At 36.8% G+C, this 21511-nt stretch overlaps 1 protein-coding gene across 1 annotated transcript in view; it reads right to left on the reverse strand.

The window, feature by feature from the left end:
• ANK2 (ankyrin 2) overlaps window positions 1-21511 on the reverse strand; it is a 149943-nt gene that overhangs the window by 113620 nt on the left and 14812 nt on the right. The window contains exons 3-4 of the mRNA XM_065736857.1: window positions 13950-14048; window positions 12803-12901 (exon numbers count right to left, since the gene is read on the reverse strand). Of these exons, the coding sequence (XP_065592929.1) occupies window positions 12803-12901; window positions 13950-14048 (198 nt within the window). The remainder of the gene's footprint in view (window positions 1-12802; window positions 12902-13949; window positions 14049-21511) is intronic.

The following is a 21511-nucleotide window of genomic DNA, read 5'->3' on the forward strand; positions in this document are numbered from 1 at the left end:
CTCTCTCCTGCTTGTATTAGTATGTAAATGGGATGCAGAAAGTTTTATTGCACCTCAAATTGTTATTACAATAAATTTTCCTTGAGCTTATAATCTCATACTGTATCAAAACATTCCAGAATTGAAGTTAAAATAGTGACCACACTAAATAAACATAACAGCAAAAAGAAGAGATGCACTTTCTTCTGGTTTTCATGAAAGCCTGGCTGTGTACTTCCACTGTGTCTGCATATTTAGGTTCTGCACATCATATGAAAAACAGAAATTATTTTGTAATGATATATAGCATTCACTTTCAAACAATGATTTCATCAGAGTATTTCTCATGAGGACACAGTACTCAAATCTGATTATCCTCCCAAATGCATACTGAAAAATGTTTATTGCTAGAATATAAAGTTATTATGGGAAATTAACACTAAGCAAGTAGAGTATATTTCATGCCACATTCTCTCTACTACATTCACTTATTTACTTGCTAATTTGAGAAAATGAGTAGCTCTCAACAATTCTTCAAGCTATTAATGCTAATTGGCGAGTCTTTGTATGACTCTGAATTTGTATCATTAAATTTTGCCCAAGCCCTAATGAAGTACACAGTTTGAAGAAGCAGAGATTATTAAAAGAGATTACTATTGAGAAAATCACAGAAACAGTTTAGCTGCATTTTAGGGCAGACTTTCAAGGAATCAAGATCTTTGTGCACATTACCAAATGATTGGGAGCACGCATCTTCCAAACTGGAGGAACATCACACTCTGTTTGAATGACTGGCCTACCCACATGAAGATGCAGCCCTTATTGTCTACCCATCTATACATATACGTGTGTGTGTATATATATATATATGCATATATATTTATGCATGCTAATGAGGAAAATAGAGAAAATAGAGATATATTTCTCCTTAGTTTGGCTCATTTAAGATGACGTATGAGAGTTGTGATTTAACAGCTAACATAAACTCAAATAAAATATCTTATTTTAAATGCCTCCAAGAAGTGTTTAAGACTGTACTAAAAGAAGTCTAAAATTACTAGGAAAGACAATTTACATTTAACATGATTGCTTACATAAAGCAAATGTTCATTCCTAGTTGCTCTTCAAGATATAATAACCCAGCAGGGAGCCCACACAGCCCTACCTAGGCCAGTTGTCTCACCTGCCTCTCCATCTTACTCTATCGGTTTTTTGGTTTGAGACTTTGTTTATCTTTTATCCTCCAATTTTGCTCCACATCAAGGAAATTAAAAGCTATCACTCAAGGTTACAAATGAAAACAAAAGTAGTTTTGTTGTAACCTCTACTACAATTCTCTAATTGTACTTCTCAAGTGATATTTAAAGATGTCGTAAGAAAAATACTGTGTAAGTAGGAGCTTGTTTTTCTCTGGGTTACTCTTGTTTCCTTTGTAGGACCTGGCAATTTATCTAACCCGAGAGAAGCTTCTGTGAACTTACTTCTACTTTTCTTCCCTGTGCCTCCTGCTTTTTCCACTCTTAGAACATAAGCCAGTTCCAAAAAGAAAGAGATACTGGCACAAAGGATAAAATACAAATAAGATAAAATGAGACAAGCTTAGATTAGTCATGAGACAGCACACTCAGATAATAAATTCTTCTTATTAATGGCTGTAGCATTTAAACAGTAAGAACATAATCATTGCTCAGACCTTTCAAATTCAGCAACTGTTACAGGATTTTTCTACTCTTCCGAATACTGCTTGACGTAAATGGCAAGACCCTCATTTAAATCTTTACACAGTGACATACAGTTCATCCCCATTTCCTCATTCTTCCACAGACTAAACCAAACCAGTGACATCTATATCCCGTCTTAGCAGTTAGAAGATAACTCTAACTTCACTAGCCATTTCTCTCAGTCTTTGATAACATCCAAGGAGAGGAAATAAACACTCCAGAAAAGGTGATTCTCCCTTCTCAACTGGGACATTATGCACAGAAAGAAAAAGACAAGAGGCAAGGGGTACAAACTGGAACATAAGACCGTCAGGAAACACTTTTTGCTTTTTCACTGTGCTGGCACTGAAGCACTTGCAGAGGCTGCTCAGAGGCTATGGAATCTCCTCCAGCACCCTGCTCTGGGTAGCACTGCTAGGGCAGGGGTTGGACTAGATATGAGATTTTTTTTCCTAAGCAAGAGCTATTCTCTGGCTAATAGGGTAAATTAAGCATAGATCAAGGTACCTACTTAAATTTCTAAACTTTTTTTTTGTTACCTTCCATTAGAATCTCTGCATGTGGTAACTTCACAACTTATTTTCTTTCATCTTTCTTTTTCATTAAAATGTATTTTCCATAAAGCAGTCACACAAACCATATTTAAAAATAAAAAATCTCAAATATTTGAACTAGTGCATCTATATAAATAAGAAAATATGCAATTGTCAAATTTTGCAATATATCCAAAAGGAAAATTCACACTATTTAATGTTCCTAATTTTAAGGAACCTAAGTAGTCTTATTTTTCCATACAGAGAGCAAATCCAGAGAAAGATTCAAAACAGCTGAATCATAGAAAGCCCATCTCTAAGAAGAATGAAACTGAGACTGTTAAGGGTGGATGGGAGGAAAGTATACTTTATTACATCCATGACTAAACAGGATTATGAATAACATGTTTACTATCAGAACTGGAACTCTCAAAAATAAGAGTATAATAAATGCAATAAAAAACTTTCAGACTGTAAACAACTACATTTAGACTGAGACATTTCAACAGGGTCTCACAAGCTGAAAACATCTAAAGCTCCTAGAAAACTACTGCTTTTTTTAGTTCATTGAACATGTTGTGCCTACCAAGAATATAGATCAGTGCCACTGAGGAGTGACAAATACTGCCTTAACAACACTCGACTTTACCTCTAAATGCTTTATCATAAGATCTATTTGTGCAAAATATATGATTACAGTGCTCAAAAGACAGTTCAATATTTATCTCTATGTCTGCCTTGAGTTCCCTAGCAGACTTTATCATAACAAGAAACACTGAACCAACACCAGAGAGGGGAAAAAAAATCAGAATCATTAAGTTGGAAAAGACCTCTAACATCACATTTTTCATCTGCCCACCTACCACCAATATTGCCCACTAAGCCATGCCCCTTAGTACCACACCTCCATGGTTACTGAACATCACCAGGGACAGCAAATCCATCGCTCTTTTGGAGAAGGAATTTTTCCTAATAAAGTCCTCCCCTTGGCTTTTACAGAGGGTATTTTTATTTTGTCCCAAATTCACGTTGTAAGTGAAACAGCCAATAAAAATATCCTCAGGATACATCAACAACTAGCTAAATTCAATACTGAGGATATGTTATATCTATATGCACATGACACAGTATACATTCATTTTCCAGAGGTATTTGTTACATTACTAACAAAGCTGGTAAGCGCTACTCAATGTAACAAACAGATTAGAGGTAAGTATCTGCAAACATAAAATTATTTGATGTAAAGTGGTATAGCTGTAAGGGCAAAGGAGAGCCACTGAGATTCAGAGATTCTGATCTACTGTAAAATATCTTCACAAGCTCATCATCTTGGTAACAATCTTACATTAATTACACATAGCAGGTTCTTAGGCCACAAAGGTCCCACAGATTGTAAAAATTAAAGCTGAGAAATATGTTCACGAGAAAGGCTGGAATTACTGGAATTAGAGACATTAATGATTCAGCACTTTTGGACCAAACAGTTAAACAAAAGAAATAAGGAAAGACTATTTACCTGTTAGAGATGACTGACCTTAAAACTAATTTGTACTACTTAAATAAATAAATGGATATGCACTGACAGAGAAGGCTACATACAAAGTAACAGTACCTCTCACTAATTTTCTAGTTATACAGATAGTGGTTGCCACACTGTTCTTAACCAGTGAAATAACTGTAAAGACAGTGAATAAATGGTGTCAGGATTTATGTTGCTCATCAAGTTGGTCCACAAGAGATTGTTCAAAACTCCAGATAGAAGGTAGGTTCAGGCAACACTATGTATCTGCCACCTTGCAATTCCTAGAACATCCTCCTGGGAAATGTGTTTTACTGTAAGCCACCCTCTTGCTGATGAGACACATGTAAAGAGCACAAGAATTATTTTTTAGGAGCTTCAAATACCCCGATTTTCTCCTCAGAAGCAGCAAAGTAACAACCATCTGAAACACAGACAGGCAGAAATCAAGATGTTCTGTGCCTTGAAAGCGTCATTTTTGCCAAGAGAAAGCCTGTAATAGGAACTGAGTTGATGGAGAATAATGGGCAGAGAATAGATTAGTCATGCACCAGGAAACATAACCTAGATACCAGGCACAGTTTAGGGCCCAACAGTTTAGTGGAGGCAAAGTTTTGCATTTGAGTTCTGGGCAGTCATCCAAATCAGTATTTGGGGTTTGCTTTCCACACACAATCTATGCATTCAGATACATTATCCTTGAGAGAAAGCCAGTCAATCCTGTATTTCTAGATCACCACACTGCTTCTGTGAGGGACATCATGAGCTACGCATTCTCATAGGGAATTTTTTCCTTAATTACATGAATTACTAAGGAAATGGAAGAGTCCCAGATAAATGCTGTGATACCAATCATTATTTAATATTTACTTTGTTATCTTTTAATTCCCTGCAAATCTTTAAGCATTACTGCTCAACTCCACTTCCTTCGTTGTCTGAAATCACACCTCAAGATTAGGAATAAGTGTTGTTTGCCAATAACTGACGATCACTGTAAGAATCAGGCAGCTGAAACTTGGAGGATGAATAAATCTGTTATTTCATTGTTCTTAAATAACTGCTTAATGTATTACATCTCTCAAAATTCTTATAATCCTCCAGATGGTAATTCCTAATTATTTTCAGTAAAGAGATAATGGACCTGATCCTTTATTACATTAATAATGATGAACACAATTAAAGCACTCCCCTTGATATACACTAGCTAAGAATCTTTCCCTTTGAATATAGTGACAAAAGCAGAATGCCCAGTTGGCAAAATTAAAATCTTTTGTCTTAATAAACTACCAAATACTCTGCAAAATACAGCTTGTTCTGAAGATAAGATTATCTCTGTGTCATGGCTGTATGATTTTGTCATCAGTATTCCACAACATAATATCATGTAGAGCACTGGAAGCTAAAGAGTTAATGCTCCAGTTCTATAGAGCATCAATAGTTCTGAGTATACCTGTCTCAGAAGAGAACTACATATTCCAGAGGACTGTTCACTGTTTGGTTTCTATTTTCCAAACAGAGGGAAAGATAAAACTGTTTGTAGGTCATGAGACAGCCCTTTTCCCTTTCTGCTTATCCCAATAGAGTGACTGCGCCCTAGCCATCTCACCTTCAGCATTAGAGTAAAGCCTTTGGTTTTTGGACACTCTCTCATTTTATTTAATTTGTTAGCCTCAAATTTAATTATATTGTATTATATTGTGTTATCTTCCATTCTGATACTCTATTTAGTAAATTAGCTTTCCTCCTCAGATCACTGCCACTGTTTTGTTTTTAGGCCCATCTCCCTACCCTTTCCCCTTTTCCTGTTTCCTCTTTTCCATATTGTGGGTTCATGGGTCCCACTGCCCCAAAGGTCATGGAATCAGGTCGAACCGGCCCATAAACCATAGACTCTCTGCAAAACACAGGGAGAGCAATCCCTGGCAAAGCAAATCCTGGGACATCCTGAGAGAAACAAGCAGATCGTTTCTCTCACAGTCATCCAAATCCTCCCATCACTGGTAACACTGAATAAGGACATTCAGCAAAATCTCTTATCGCTCATTTCTGGGAAAGCATATTACTGCTGCTCTACAGATTGCTTTGATCTGATGAAAATAGTCTGGATGAGAATACTTTGAATGGCCACAATAGCTATATCTTCTTTATTTTGAAACAGGAAGCGGCAAACCTAACAGGGACAAATTTAAACAAAAATATTTTTTGGCTAATGTGTTTGCAATGAGCTTAGAGAAGGATAGAGAGGAAAGGAAACCAGAGGGCTTTTAAATAACAAGATCAGCCTGGGGGAGGACTGATTTATCTAATCCTTGCTTTCTGTATCTGGGTCACTTTAAATAATCTGATGATTAAAAGGTAGGCTCCTCCTTTTGCAAGGGCCCCTAACTGAAGCTGTGGTCAAAGCACAAACGTAGGATCTCATACAGAACACATTTCCTTCTAAGCTCAGGTGTAAAAGTTTTGAAACTGACAAGTACTGTTTTTTGGATGACTCCAGGACATGGTATTTTCCTTAGAGTTGCTAAAGAGGAGAGAATTATATTTCCTTGTTTTGTCTTTTACATTTCAGCTCTTCATATCTCAATCATTCTACATCTGCTGAAACACTTCATATTATGAGGTACATCTCTGTACACCAGGCTGATCTTTCTGACTTTGGAACAGAGGAAGATCAGGACAGATCAATTTGATATGATTTATGTGGTCAGAGTATCTCAGCACTATTGCCACACAGGACAGTCTACAGGGAGAGTCAGTTAATAAGATTATTGCAATAAGAATGTCATCAAATTTAGAAGACAAATATTCCAGAAATCTGTGATGCCTATATGTGTTTCAGATGATACAATCCAATTTTAAAAGAAACTAATAATGGAGGAATAGAAATTCATCAAAGGGAAGGGTTAGATTGTCTAAATATGGCAACGTTACTTCAGACAGGGCAGAAGTCCAAAAATTGGCACAAGAATTCAATACATTGCAAAAATAGACATTTACTGAGAGGAAGATTATGGAGAAACGCTGTTCTAATACACAGGCAAAATGAAAATAAGTAAATAAATGGTCCATCTGTGGGGTGGACAAAAGCATCTATCTGTGTCTGAGTGATGAGTGGCCACTGCCACTTACCTGGTTCTGCACAATGCAACATTTCAACAGTCTTGAGGGCTTTCTCTGAATTTCCTCTTGAAATTCAGGGGTATCTAGCAGACCACTCACACAGGTGAATTGCTAAAGATCCTATCATGGCATCGGATGAGCTTGTTCTACACTGCAAGGAAATTTATTCTCAGCTCAAAGGACAAGCCTGAACCAACACGTATTTGGATAAATCCACATTAAATTTGTAACCTGCTTTACATTATATTTGTACCATCCAATCAACAGACAAGATTTTATACATTCAATGACTGTAGCTTCATCAGATCTATACATGATCAAAAATCATACTCAAATCAAAAAATAAACTGCAGAAATTTTTGATATTATGAAGCATATCTACATCTGCTCATTGAACCATAAGCAGTCAAACAAGCGGATGTCTTATGGATATTCACTACATAAATGTAGTGGGTTTTTTTAAGGAAATATTTGTAGCAAAAGGTGACTTGAGCCAAGTAATTGCTGGTGTGCTGAAAAGGACCAGTAAATTCCAGATTTCTGTGTTCATTTCTGGATTTGCCCTCATTTCAGCAATCCTCAACATACTCAGGGAAGGTGTCAGCTCTCAAATGATATGCTTGCAGGTGAAAGTAGATTCATTCAGTAAGTAATCAATCACTGTGCAATTAGGCTTTGTACCAAAATAGATATTACTTCTCTAAAAATAGATGTGATTACGTATTATTTCAAAAGGAACAGACTTGTAAAAACAGGAAGAGGAACAAAATAATGGCTCTGACGGCCAACCTAAAACTGAAGGGCAAGGCAAAGTAATCTAATAAAAAACAAAATCCATAAAATCAAAGTCCTGAATGTTAAACAGTCTCAGCACAGATGGGGTTTGTAATCTCAGCAGTTGCAATGTTTTTAAATAGCCTTTTCTGAGATAATTCTGTTATACTGTCACAAAGAGCAGGAAAATCAGTGCAGTATTTCAGATGTCAGCTATATCAAGTGCTGATAAAGGCCAGTGTTTTTATGCAATTTAACTGTAAAAAGGAAAAGAAAACATTAAGTTGAAAAAGCCGATGTTAGAATGCTCTCTTATGCATCAGCGTATGATAAGTGTAGAAATTTTGTCACCATGGCAAATTCTCATCACTGGAAATGAGAATGACCTTGGCAGATACCAGGTTCTTTAAAGAGGAAGTTAAGGAGCAACCTGAGTAACTTCATTGGCATTAAATCACTACCACCTAACAGCATTTAGCAGGGGACTAAAAAAAAAAAGAAATATGAATAACAGGGATACCAAGGAGAGAATTTAATAACACCTCCAATAGCAACAACTGTCCTTAAAAGATTCAAGAGTGATAAGAAAGCATTTTTTCTTTCTTTTTTTCTTTTTTTTAATGGAATTGAGAGAAAATGTAAGAAGGAGGAACTGAGCTTTTCGGTCTATTTCTTAAGTTTTTACTCAATACTTTTCTGGTTTTATTCAGTTCAGAAATTCTTAATTGAGCCCTTTTTTATTAAGATTTTTGTTTTCCTTAAGTCTTTTAACCCATGACATATTCCCTGGCCAAAATATCTATCTATCTATATATATATAATTTGAGTATGCCTGAAGAAAGATGTTAAAAATTAAATGCTTGAATTCCCTCTAACTTTCTCTATATAACTTCATATTTTTCTTCTTCAACCAGCCGCAGTTACAGATGCTTGAATAATTTTTGACACTAACATTTTTTATTAGCTTTGATTGTGCTTTTCTTGGTTTTATTTTAAAACTGTTGTGGTTTTATGTTTTTTGTTATTGGTATTCCACATCACAACATCATGTAGTGCAGTGAGAGTTGAAGACTTAATGCTCCAGCTCCATGGATCATCGATAGCTCCAGGTACACCTATCTCAGAAGCGAACTACGTTCCCCAGAGGACTTTGTGTTGCTTTGCATTTTTCAGTTTTCCACTCAAAGGGAAAGATAAAAACTGTTTGCGTGTCACGAGACACAATCTCTTCCCTTTGGGGATCAACCCAGCAGCGTGTGCTCACTGCCACCTCACCTTCAGCATTTTGTGTAAGGCATTCGGTTTATCAGACATTCTCTCTTGCTCATTTTAGTTGATTTATTAGCTTCAATTCCAATTATATTGTATTATATTGTGTTTGTTTTCCAATATCTTATTTAGTAAATTAGCTTTCCTTCTCAGATCGTTGCCCCTGTTTCTAGGCCCATCTCCCTCTTTTATCTCTCCCCCTTCCCTTTTCCCAGGGTGAGGGTCCGTGGGTCCCCCACCCCTATCGCCACAGAACCGGGCCGAACGAGCCCGTAAACTGTTGACAAAAACTTACTGTCTATGATGCACATGATTCTTGAACGTAACTATGAAATCAGACAACCTTCATTATCCTCTTTGAGCATGGAGACACAGATAAATGAGTTTTTAATTTAATCTTCCATGAGAAGTCTCTGGCAATTCAGTATTAGAAGCAAATTCTTAGAAGTCTGCCCAGAGCTCTGAACAAAACCAAACATCCCTTCCGCTCATAATACAGGCCACATCTGTTCATTAATATTCAAATTACTCGCTACATGGGAACACGTATGTGAAAACAAACATGTAAGTACTATTCAAAATGCCGAATGCTGTCAACAGATATTACCCAAGTGCATCCAACACTTACCAAGTTGACAGATTTAGGTCATACAACTCTCTCCATACACAATCATTTACTTTTGTGTCTACTGACAGTACTATTGACAAAAAATTTTATAAAGGAATGGTCCATACCAGGGACACCCTTCCCTGGAGATTCTTAGCAGCAGCAGTAACTGCTCCTACTGGGGAGCAGGGGTAGAAAGACCAAGCCAGGAAGGCTCAATGCAGAAACGGCTGGCATAGGGACCTTGGGAATGCTGGCAGCAGCAGCTCTGTCAAGATTGCTGTGACTGACTGTGGGAGGCAAAGAAGGAGCTCTTGGCCTGCACAGAAGTGGAGCTCCTCAAGCAACTGTAATCTCTCCTTCTACAAAATGGCAGCAGGCCAGGAGGCTACAACCAAAAGGCCTGCAGCTGGATCACAGTGCATTAAGGACTCATTTTCCAATTCAAGTCAATGAGACTTTTTAAACGAAGACAATAAGACATAAATCCAAAACAGATATCATCATATTAAAACTTGTTCTGCCTGGAAGCAGCAATGGGGAGCAATCCATCAGGTGACAACACACTTGTACAGGCCCTCTATTGCTATTTACACCATCCACCAGCAGCTACAAGGTAAACTGTTTAAACAGCAAGTACTTAGGTGCCAGCAGTGTTATTATATTTACCCAGAATCAACAAATCACAGCTAGACAGCAAGTCATCACAGAATCTGATACAGGAGTTTCACCAAAACCCCCTCACTACCCCTCTACTTGTAATTCCCCTAGCAGAGAAAAATAACGAACTAATAAAGATGGTAATGCTCTACCACGGTTCTACAGATTTACAGGGCTAGGCAAAGAACCCATGGTAAATAAAATGAAATTATTTGCTTTAAATGGTGTGACTATCTATATAAAATATATGATCATTTTTTAAACACTAATCAAAGTTCTTCACTTTATCTTTATTGATTAATGACAAGTCTACATTTGTCTTTCGGGATTTCCCTTCAGACTGCATTCTCTTATACACGAAAACATCTCCACTTGCAAATGTTTTGTGGAGTATCTTGGTAACGTCACATCTCTCCCGCATTATTCTGAAAAGTAACTCCTGTCATGTAGATTCAGGTTTCAGGAGGCAGGAGGCAAGAGCTTATGCCAGGTTGCCCATTGTCATTTTCTAAATGTGTCATTATCTGCTGAATTAATCCCACTTGGTAGGTAATTCAAGTAGCAAATGCCTGTTAATCGGTCTGTATGCATTCTGTAGAACATTCAGTGCTGATAATAAATGTCTTTAAAAACTAGAATAGCATACGAAACACCTGTGAAAACAACTTCCAGTTCTAGTAGGATTTCATTTTTTTCATATTTAGAAAAAAGCATTTATTTTTCAAGTCTAAAGAAAAACCTTCATGAAGACTTTTTGAGGAATTTTCTTCATAACAGTTACCATTTTTACCATGAGTTCTCTTACTTTGCTTGAAATCCTAACATTTAAATACAGCTGTTTATCTTCTCATACAATGAGAAGGCTGAAAAATGTATGCAAGACTCATTCAGTTAGTTAATTATGAAAGGATTTTGCCAAAACTTTCAGCAATGGAATTACAGCATTCCTTATCTTTAATGGAAGTAGAGGTTGGGAAGTAATTGACTATCAGTTGTCCCAAGGGAACTCATTAACAGCGGCTTTTGAACAAAAAGTGGAATAACTTTAAAAAATAGAGTGAGTCTTGGACTGAAGTGTAACAAAGGTATTGACATACCTGTTTGCTTTATAGACCTAATAGTTCATACACTGGCCTCTATTTACTTTACATTATTGTATCACATAGGAAATAATTACAAAAAAAAAAAAAGGGGCCAGCAAGCTATGAGGCTAGCCAGACTTAGGATGGACTCCAACATATCAAATCCTTTCAGAATAGGATTGAGAAAAGCATTGCACACAGGTCTAGTTTTGTTTCTTGAATTTCTCTTCAACCAAAGTAGAGTCTAGCTACACTGTTTAAACAGATTACTGTCCTCTTGGTTCTGCTAATGAATCCCAGAAAGATTATGCTAAGGGCCACTATCTAGCCTATACACAGTAAGTTCTTAGAAAATTGGATCTGAAATCAATCTACCCCTGAAGCATGACTTGTTTTTCTCCTTACAGCATAACTGCAAAAATGGTATTTACAGTCATTGAATGACACACTCAAACTCAACTGGAACACTGTTAGTGTGATTATTTATTTCTGAGAATATCACAAACAGACTAGATGCTTTAGAAAGATATTGCTAGAATAAAGATGGCAGTTTCTGTATCACACATAGTCCTTATCTACACCATCTGTTCATTTCACCATAGGTACAGATAGTTACCATAGGAGAATTTACAAACAATCAAACAATTTATTTGATAAATTCTTCCTAATTGTAAATAGAGGAAATAACATGCATCTTAAGGATGCATTAGGATAATCTAACCAATTTCTCTATAGTGATAGATATGGTGTCTGTTTGAAAGGACAGAGGAATTGTCAACAGTTAGCTTGGAAAAGAAACCATCACCTAGCTACTTCGCCGTATGTGTTTCCTGCAAATCAAGTGCATGTTTGTTACAGCTCTGAAACCTTAACAGGGAGGCAGCTATTACTACAGCTTTGCCTAGACCAAGGAGAGAAGAACTGGACATTGGTCAGGCTCTGCAACATCTCCTTGTCTGGTACATCCTTGAAGAGTACACAAGCTCCATCTCAGTGAAAAAAAGTAGGGCTCTTTTTATAGTCAGTGTGCAAGCCAGGACAAGGTGAATTACCTGAATTCAAGTGGAGATTTAAACTTTTCATTTAAATGCTGGTTGATCATAGAAAGAATTACTTCTGAAGCCTGAGTTATCCATAAATGTTTATCCAACAAATAACCATGAAAACCAGTTCTACAAATCAAGACTGAGAAATTATGAACACCACTACTGCATACCAAATTCAAGAAAAACATGATGAAATAATTCTACATTTTGAAGAATTTCTGAAACTATCAATTTGTTAAAGCACACTAAGAACAGTTAAAAGATTTCAACCAACAAAAATGTGGTTAGGTATCATTCACTGAGTACATAAGTTTGTTGCTTACTTTTATTTTACTTTTGTAACAGTGAATGACATGTAAGGCTCAACTTGACTGATTCCTCACGTGTGGCAACAATGGAAAGATTTGGAATCTCTGCCAGGCATCTCAGACCAATTTTATTCAAGAAATTTCACCAGATAGCTTTTAGAAGAGAGATGAGAAAATATCATACCTGAGACTGTGCATTAATATTGGCTCCTTCCTTAACCAAAACTTTGACAACTTCAGCTTGTCCTGCTAAGGATGCAATGTGTAGGGCTGTATTCCCTTTCTGTCAAAAAGAGAGGAAAAATGAAATATATTACCTTATTATTATCAACTGGTAGCTCTTTCACAATATCTAGCTTGCAGGCCTTCAACTTTTGCCACACAGTTCCATAATGTTCCATAAATATCACAGGGGATAGAAACATTACTAGCCATGAAGATTTCTGGAGTGGATGTGCAACACTAATATTCCAACATTAATTTTGAGTGAAATTATTTAATTTTCTACGGGTTTGGAACAAAATCCTAGATACAGTTTAGTAGGGGCTAACAGCTTTTTGCATTCAGCTCCAGAAATAATGCCCAGAAGGAAGCTGCTGAAACCAGGGAGTCCTAAAGTACAAGCTAATAACCACATCTGAAACAAGATCTTCTAATGCAATGCCCAAAAGGAAGATCTGACTGTCAACTTTGATAGAGATTTCATGCATTAGAAATCATTATGCAAAGAGTGTTCCAGGGTCACAGTGGTGATAAGTGAATGCAAAACCAGTCTGTTCAGACATCAGGAATCAAACTTTTCACCATACAAGGCAAAAAACTCTGGCCCATCACGAAGAATTTACCACACACAGATAAATAGCTTACTGACTGAATGCTTTGGACATACCCATGTGCCTGCCTGTGGAAAGGTTAAAGGCAAAACAAGTTTTCACGCAGTTTTTTTCTACACTGTACCCTGGAGTAAAAAGGCTCTTGATACGATATAGTCATTTATCAATGTTTACAGGTTTGAAAGAACACACCATCTTAAGCTATATTCACTCTGACTGTGATGGGCAATTGCCAATGGAAAAAATGAAGAACTGGCATTACTGAAACTTGTACAGGGCCTCCCCTGCAAACATTACACAGACAGTGTTATTTCCATCTGCATTTACCAGTGATGAGCCTCAGCCAGGAACACAGACTCACAGGATACAATATAAAAGCAACACTGTATATATAAGCAAAGTATTTATTGTTTTCCTACTTCAATACCTTTTTTCTAAACCTCTCCTATGTATTTGACTTGTTCCTTTTGAGAAAAAATGTACAGAGATGTAAATTACCTTAGTGGCAGAATCCACAGCCGACCCTCTTTCCAATAATTCTTGTACCAGTCCCACATGGCCTTCTTTAGCTGCCAGGTGCAGAGCATTGAGCCCATTCTGTAAGCAAAAGGGCCGTATCAATTACAAATATCAGTTCTGAAGATACACATTCCCACTCTACCCTGGTATAAAAAGATTAGTTGTTGGACTACTATTACATCTCTGAGCTGACTGCCTACATAAGTGAGATATTTTAGACTTGGTTTGTTAAGCCAAGGCACTGTGTGACAAAGCTTCTCCAATAACATTTTTCTCATAGCAACAAAGACATCAAAACAAGCCACATTTTCATCCAGAAAATACTCCTAAGAGATTCTTCCCATTCTTACAGTTCCACATTTCCCCAGACTACTGCCTTGAGTATCTCCATGGAGCCTATTATTTCAAAATCTGAATGTGTAACATTCTTCTATGTACTATAGCTTTATCTATCGCCACTGAGGTACTACCACCATACAGAAACCACAAGACTTTGCCAAACGTACACCGAACGTGCTCTGAATTAGGATAACTCCAGGCTGATACAGCTGTCCAGAACCCTACACTCTCCTCCTTTCTTCTAAGATATCTAGTATCAGTTAGATAGCACAAGTATACCAAAGCAGTTATTGATAGAAGTTTCCAGATTACATTGATCTTTATTGTAGTTCATATGCTGTTTTGCTTTTTTTCTTTCATTAAACTTTGCAGGTTTGTTTACAAGAAGGAAAAATAAACCTAATTAAATGAGAGCTAGGATTAAAAAACAAACGAACAAACAAAACCCCCCTACTAATTTAATAAAATTAAAACTAAATCCTTTCCATATTAAATAGAATAGTTTATCTTGTATTAATTCTGTCCATGCAAACTATACCTTCCTCCTCTTCCTAGTATCCTCATCCCATCCAAGGGAAAAATATAAAATGACAATCTATTACAACAGAATTGTCAACTTATTTTTCACAGTCATGTTTTACTTTTCACAGTGCATCAGGCAGGTGACAGCAACGGATACTGCCATTGCCCTCAAGCATTCTGCCGCTTTCCATATTGCAAGCATCATAAGCAATACTCAATTATCTGAGTAACTAAAAGCAGGTTCAGCACTGTTGTACGTTTTATACTTATGTCACAGCAGTTCATAGTCATTTAAATTATAAAATAACCAAGCAGTTTTCTGGTCTTGTGTTTGTCCATCCACAGAAGCAGTTCAAGCTCATAATTCCCAGTGGGATTTTAAAGCACTTAGCACTTCACAGGAGGCATTTAATGGGAGTTGGTCCAATGGCTGCTGGCACAGCAATCCAGCTGCATTTCTTAAGTAATTCTATGTAATTCTACAATCGTGTTCGCAATGCAGGCAGAGTTTGTGGTCAAATTCAGAACTACAACTCCTGCAATGAGGAAAGCAAAAGAACTGAAGGAAGGATATGTTCACAAGCTACCAGACAGAGAGTACCCTTTGGAAGTTAGTGAACATCAACGAGAAATGTGGTTTCAAATCCCATTATGAAAGTGAAGCAGCAGTAACCAGATCCTTCTTACTGCAGAGGAACACTTCTACCACAGAAATGTGGTGCCCCAGAACAGCAGTACTGCCTTGTCCAGACTCAAGAATATATTTTCAGTTGAAATTTATGTGGTGAGGTTGACCATAATTATCAGGATGAGTAACACTGCACATGTCAGTGCATTTTTTGCAAGCTGAAAACATTTCAGGAAGCTCTAATCTGCCTTGTTTTTTAATCCCTGTTGAGTATAACTTAACCATAATTATTGCCTGCAGTGGCTAAAAGTTTACAAATAGTATTTTGTGAGAAATACAGGGAGTTCTTCTCACTGTTTGAGAACAAAGAGCCCTTCGCATACCTAAACTAGTAGCTTCAGTCATCAGCAGTTTCTATGAGAGTACCAGAAGTACTTTGTCATCCTACCATTGGACACAGCAGAAGTATTTCTACCACCCATAACAGTCTTTTTTCACTCTTTGCAAGCAGACTGAATTCCACAGACAACAGACAGCACCTGAAACATTGCATAGCCCACACAAGTTATGAGAACTCACATGCCTCTGATTGCAAACCATTGAGAACAAGCTGCTGCTTTAGCTTAACATGCACCATGCTTGGAGAAAGCAAAGGGCCAGCGGGACTGAAACCTTAAAGCAAGCTTTGTTCCTCTGTAATCAGCACCAATGCTGTAATTATTTCTCAGCCCACAAGGCTGATCTCTGCTACTTATAATGATGGAAGCTCAGATTTAATCAATGCAACTCCTCCGTTCCTGTCAGCCGCATTCTTTTATCTTAGAAAAACAAAGGTTTCTGACACTTCCCTTTTCTCTGTCATGCCTACCAAAAAGTTGTGGGTGTGGTGGAGGGGGGGGGTGGAGATTAAATTAGTTGTCTGCTAAGCAAAATTGTATGGCATTTAGACTGCTTCTGCCCACAAACTACACATACACCATAACTACCTTTTTCAGAGGCTCATTTGTAATCCTAACTCTCATGAAGGAATACAATGGCAAGCCTTGCAAGCTTGGCTGTTCAAGTGTCTCCCTGCAGAGCCTGATTTACTTGCACCCTTCTGCTCCTCTGTCACTGAGCTAGAGGCTCTAGCATTTCACATCCCATGCAGAGCTACAAGCGTGCGCATGCACCACTGCTGCTCTCAGCACATAATGCAGCATTATCCTTCAGATTTTCACTAAACAGAAAAGCTTCCAAATTTCTTGCAAGCTCACAACCATCAGTCAATTTTTCTAAGACTTTCAGCCACTTTTTGTCCCATCAGACAAGCAGCAAGTCTTACTTCTATTGCCTGAAAATCACCTAAGGAATTCCAAAGTACTTTTGCCTTTGAACTGAGTTGCTGCAGGACTGGATCCTCAAGCAGCATTGCTGTCTTTGCTAAAGACAAACACTTTTCTCCATTTTTTAAATAGGTGCCACTCTAAGGTTGTTCCAAATAGTGTCCTTTGAATTAATCTCTTCGGGAATTGAGAAGCGCATGTGGTCAGCATCTCAAGAATGATTTGGCAAAGGGCACGTTAAAGAACTTGGCGCCGATTTCTCCACTCAAAAACTTCGTTGAAGTTTTTCCCAAAAATATCACAAAGAGATTAAAAAAAAAGTGGTAAAAGAAAGAAAAAATAATTTCAGATTATGAAAATTCTCCTTTTGCATTACTTTGTAGTCTGTGAAATCACAAAAATGAATTAACCTAGTAAGTTAACAATGTGTGATATTATCGACCTCATTATGACTACAGTGCTACTTCAGTCTATAGTTAGCACTAGTGGGAGTGTTAGCAGCTTTCCATTCGGACTAAATGACAGAGAAATTAACAGCTGGTGCTTTGTCTCACTGAAACTAAAGCAGTAAAGACACCAACCAAATTATAAAGAAGCCAACAAAATGAGAGCAAAAGCCAAAAAGATCTGATTTTTAAAAAGCTCTCCTCTATTCTAGGTATCAGACTTTGCATAGACTCCTTATGAATACAGAATAACTAATCAAAACAAATGTCAAAATCCACCATTAAGTATTTCCTTCCAAGGAGTCATTTTTAATACTGTGAAAACAGAAACCTCAAAGACAAGGGATGGTAACACTGTGGTGCCTTGAATTTTGGACTACCAATTTTGTTTCAGAACACCGGAGACAGCTGATAACCTCTTTTTCTTGCCAGATTTGTGGTTCTAACTTCTGTTAAGGCTAGGAATGCCAAAGTAAAAGGGTTTGAGTGTTGATTCAAATACTTCAGAAGCAAGTTAACTTTTACTGCTATATAAACAAGAAATGGTAGTCAAATTCTAAACTACCTATGGAAAATAGCTTTAAAAGAATCAGGTTTCTAATGTGTATCAGTTTTTCATCCTATAAAATAATAATTAAACATTTGAAAGATTTTATTTAAAGCCAAGGAATTTTGACCACATATATTTCTAAATCTCTCCAGATATAAAGAAATATCAGAATAAATGATTCAAATAAAATTCAGATTAAAGGAAGAAAATCCACAATAATTTAATGTGACGTGAACTGGAGGTAACGTTCAATAAAACATAATTAACTAGCAACTAATCCCTACATGCAGTACACTCAGAAATATTAAATTCCATCAAGTATTGGGAAGACTTTATAGATTACAAGAGTATTTTCCCAGTTAAAGACAGATCGCAATAAAAATTTAGGGTTTGAGAAGCAATGTTAAAACTGAAGAAAGCATCTTTGTGTGTTATCTCTGTTCAGGAAAGCTTATTCTTAACATTACACATTGCTTACTGAATTGGCATCTAAATAGCATTAAACCAAGAAAAAAAACTGCTTACATAGGCTTCATGTTTGAAAGACTATGCAGATATCTCACTTCAAAAATAAATTATATTTTCTATGTTTTGTGTTATCTCTTCCCCTTAAAACAACTGTGGCACAACCACGGAGACACAGCATTCAAACCACTTGAAGGAGAAGGAATAACTGAGGCAGCAATTGAGACTGCAAACCAAAAATACAACAGTGATGATTAATCAATGGAAGCTAAGGGTCTTAGTTATCAAAAGCTAAGAGTACCTACTTCAGACATCTTTGTGAGCCTTGTAAAGATCCAGAGAATAATCAAAGTCTTCAGGGAAAACAGATATATCCAGTCCACAAAGATAAGTGTTGCCCTGCTTAAAGAGGTTCAGGCAATCCAAATGAGTCATTTGTTCTATTCACAGGTCTGAAGGGGTTGTATTTTCTACTCTACGCTGTTTGCCAGGAGCTCAAAACACTTCACATATTCTAGAAAATTCCTGAGTTAGCTCAAACATCAGGTGATGATCCTTTTTATAGTTTTTGTTTTGTTTTAAACCCTAATAAAGACAGGTATAAATTCAGCTTTGATACTAACCACATTGAAAAAACACAGACCCTGAAAGTTGGTTGTGGCGTCACCTACCATCCAGGAATACTATCTGCTTCAATACAGCAAGAAATTACAGAGCATCTATTCTTCTGCATTTATGGATTCTGCTTGCAGTTAATCTGGCACCGATTTCACCTATATGATATCAATGTATAAGTACTTGCTTTGCACAATATTGTTAATGTGCTTTCATGAAAGAGGAACTTGATCAAGGAGCGACAGAAGGGAAGCACTTCCCACAGAAGATGAATCTGAAGCAGCCCTAGTCATGATCCTCATTGCAAGCAAAAGGAAATAAACACTAGAAAAAGTAAAAACTTCGGAATCAAGTGATTATCACAGTGAGCATGTTCTTGTCTTGTGTGTGAACCCTTTTGATAATATTGCTGTTTATGAACAAGCCATAAAATTGTTGGATGTATTTAAAAATGTTTCTAAAAGTACTTTTGAAAAACATAGCCTAGCCTTACTCTCTCCTATCTGGACAACTTGAACATTACTATATTCTGTCCCCTATGACACATCAGGTACCTTCTGGACAGTAAATTTTTAATAGCAACTTCCTTAAGAGAGAGCAAGAGAAAATTCTCCATATATGTTTTCAACAAATAACACCTGTAAAGCCCCAGATCTTCTCCTGTTCACCATTAAATTCCTTCACACTGATAGCAATTGAATCTCTTATATTCAAACTTCCATTTGACACACACTGCTTAATCACTTGCAGCTATTCCTCAGCAGGGAAGATAACGTATCAAAATATTTTAGATTATTTCTTCTCTTATTCTTCCATTCTTTTCCAAAAATAAACAGCAGTCACTGCTGTGGGCTTTTTTAATTAGTTCTGACATTTTACATCATAGCCAGCATTATCTGACATTCTCCAAAACAGTAATTCTTGTTTTATTGTTTTTTGGGTTTTTTTTTAAGTGTACCTTTTCTAGTCTGAATGTCAGTATGTATCAGAAAGGAGCTATGAATTTTACTGAGTTTTTCTTGGTGGCAGAGATAGCATTTGGGTAGTATAACAGCCTTCTTCAGACAAGCACTTTACTGCACTTTTAAATTAAATTAAATTGGATTTAATATTGAACACATAGCTAATTCACTAGATTAGTATGGATTTGAAAAACCTGTGAATACCAAGAAAGTTCAGAAACCTATCCCCCACGCCCCAAATTCCAAACAAACAAATAGCTTCTTTAACCACCTGAGGGTAATCAGATTTGCAATGCTAATTATCATTTGACTAGAGATTTTGCAACAGAGCTTCGGGATGTTAATCTTCTTGGACACAAGTTAGCTAGTCAGCTAAAAATACCTCCCACTGAATGTTTCCTTGGAGGCTGAGATCTCACAAAAATAGCAGGGGAAGCTATGGATTTCTGCACCTTAGGTCACTGGCAATCAGGTGCTCCACATAGGGAGGTATGCTTAAAGATCAAGGAAAATGAACTGACTGACCACACTGCTTCCAGTGTGATAAAGTAGCATACAAGATTTCTATGATGGCATGACTCTATAGTGCTGTATCTGCCACAGGAGTGCACATTCTGAATTGGATCTAATCCTGCTCAAGGTGAAACAATTACCTCTACAGTTCAAGCAATTGCTCTTAAGGGACACGTCTGGCACTGTGGAATACTAAACCTCCTTTTGTTTCCCTTGATTTGAAAATGAAGAAGTGTCTTAGAACACACTGAAAATACCTGAGGTCATGCACTTACTATATAGCTGTAAAAAGTCCTCCTAAAATTTTATTTGGATAGAATTTGATTCTGGGTAGAATTTAAGCATTAAGTTAACCAACAAGGAAGTCCTCTTCAGAGATGAATAACAATGGAATTACTTTTCTTCAGTAAAGCACATAATTTCCACCATTTTTCCTTTAGGAAAATAGTAAGTCTTTAGGTTATTTAGAGATACTTGGTACCACACAATAGAAAAAGGACTGAAAAAGTAATTTTAAAATTTGGTGTATACATAAATAAAATGAGTTTTAGATTTGTTTACTAAAATATTAACTGAATGATCTGAATAAAAATACATCAACAAAATTCAAAGATACTGTGCAAACTTACTCATTTATTTCACTAAGATCTAATTTTTTGGTACAAATTATTCAGTTTGTAGCCTGTTCCCCCCCAGAATTCAAATTAAATTAATGAGGAATCCAAGCAATAAGTCCAGAATAACTAAGTATAAAACAGAAAACAACAACTGTTTCTATACTCCTGAAAAATGTGTATCAACGTATTACAATTAGGGCCAGGATGATTTCTTTCAGAATGCACAAAATTCTAACTCTGTTGTAAATTTAGACCTGCATGAGGGCTGCTCTGAAAGTAATGCCTTCTGTTTTATTATGTTGACCCACAACATCAGAAGCAGATGGTGGTGGTATGGCAGTAGAGGCTGAACTTTCCCACCAATATTCCATTTCCACGTGAAAAAATGTGACAGCAGCAGACAGGCAGTCTAACAAAATGGCATCTGACATGGAAGCGTGCATGAAAAAAAGGTGTGGCACTGAATTCCTCCATGCAGAGAAAATGACACCCACTGGCATTCATCAATGCTTGCTGAACATTTATGGAGATCAAGTAGCAGACATGAGCACAGTTAGGT

Source organism: Cyrtonyx montezumae, unplaced genomic scaffold (assembly GCF_038088225.1).
Source record: "Cyrtonyx montezumae isolate F1298 unplaced genomic scaffold, pur_monq_1.0 scaffold_2, whole genome shotgun sequence".
Lineage (NCBI taxonomy): Eukaryota > Metazoa > Chordata > Aves > Galliformes > Odontophoridae > Cyrtonyx > Cyrtonyx montezumae.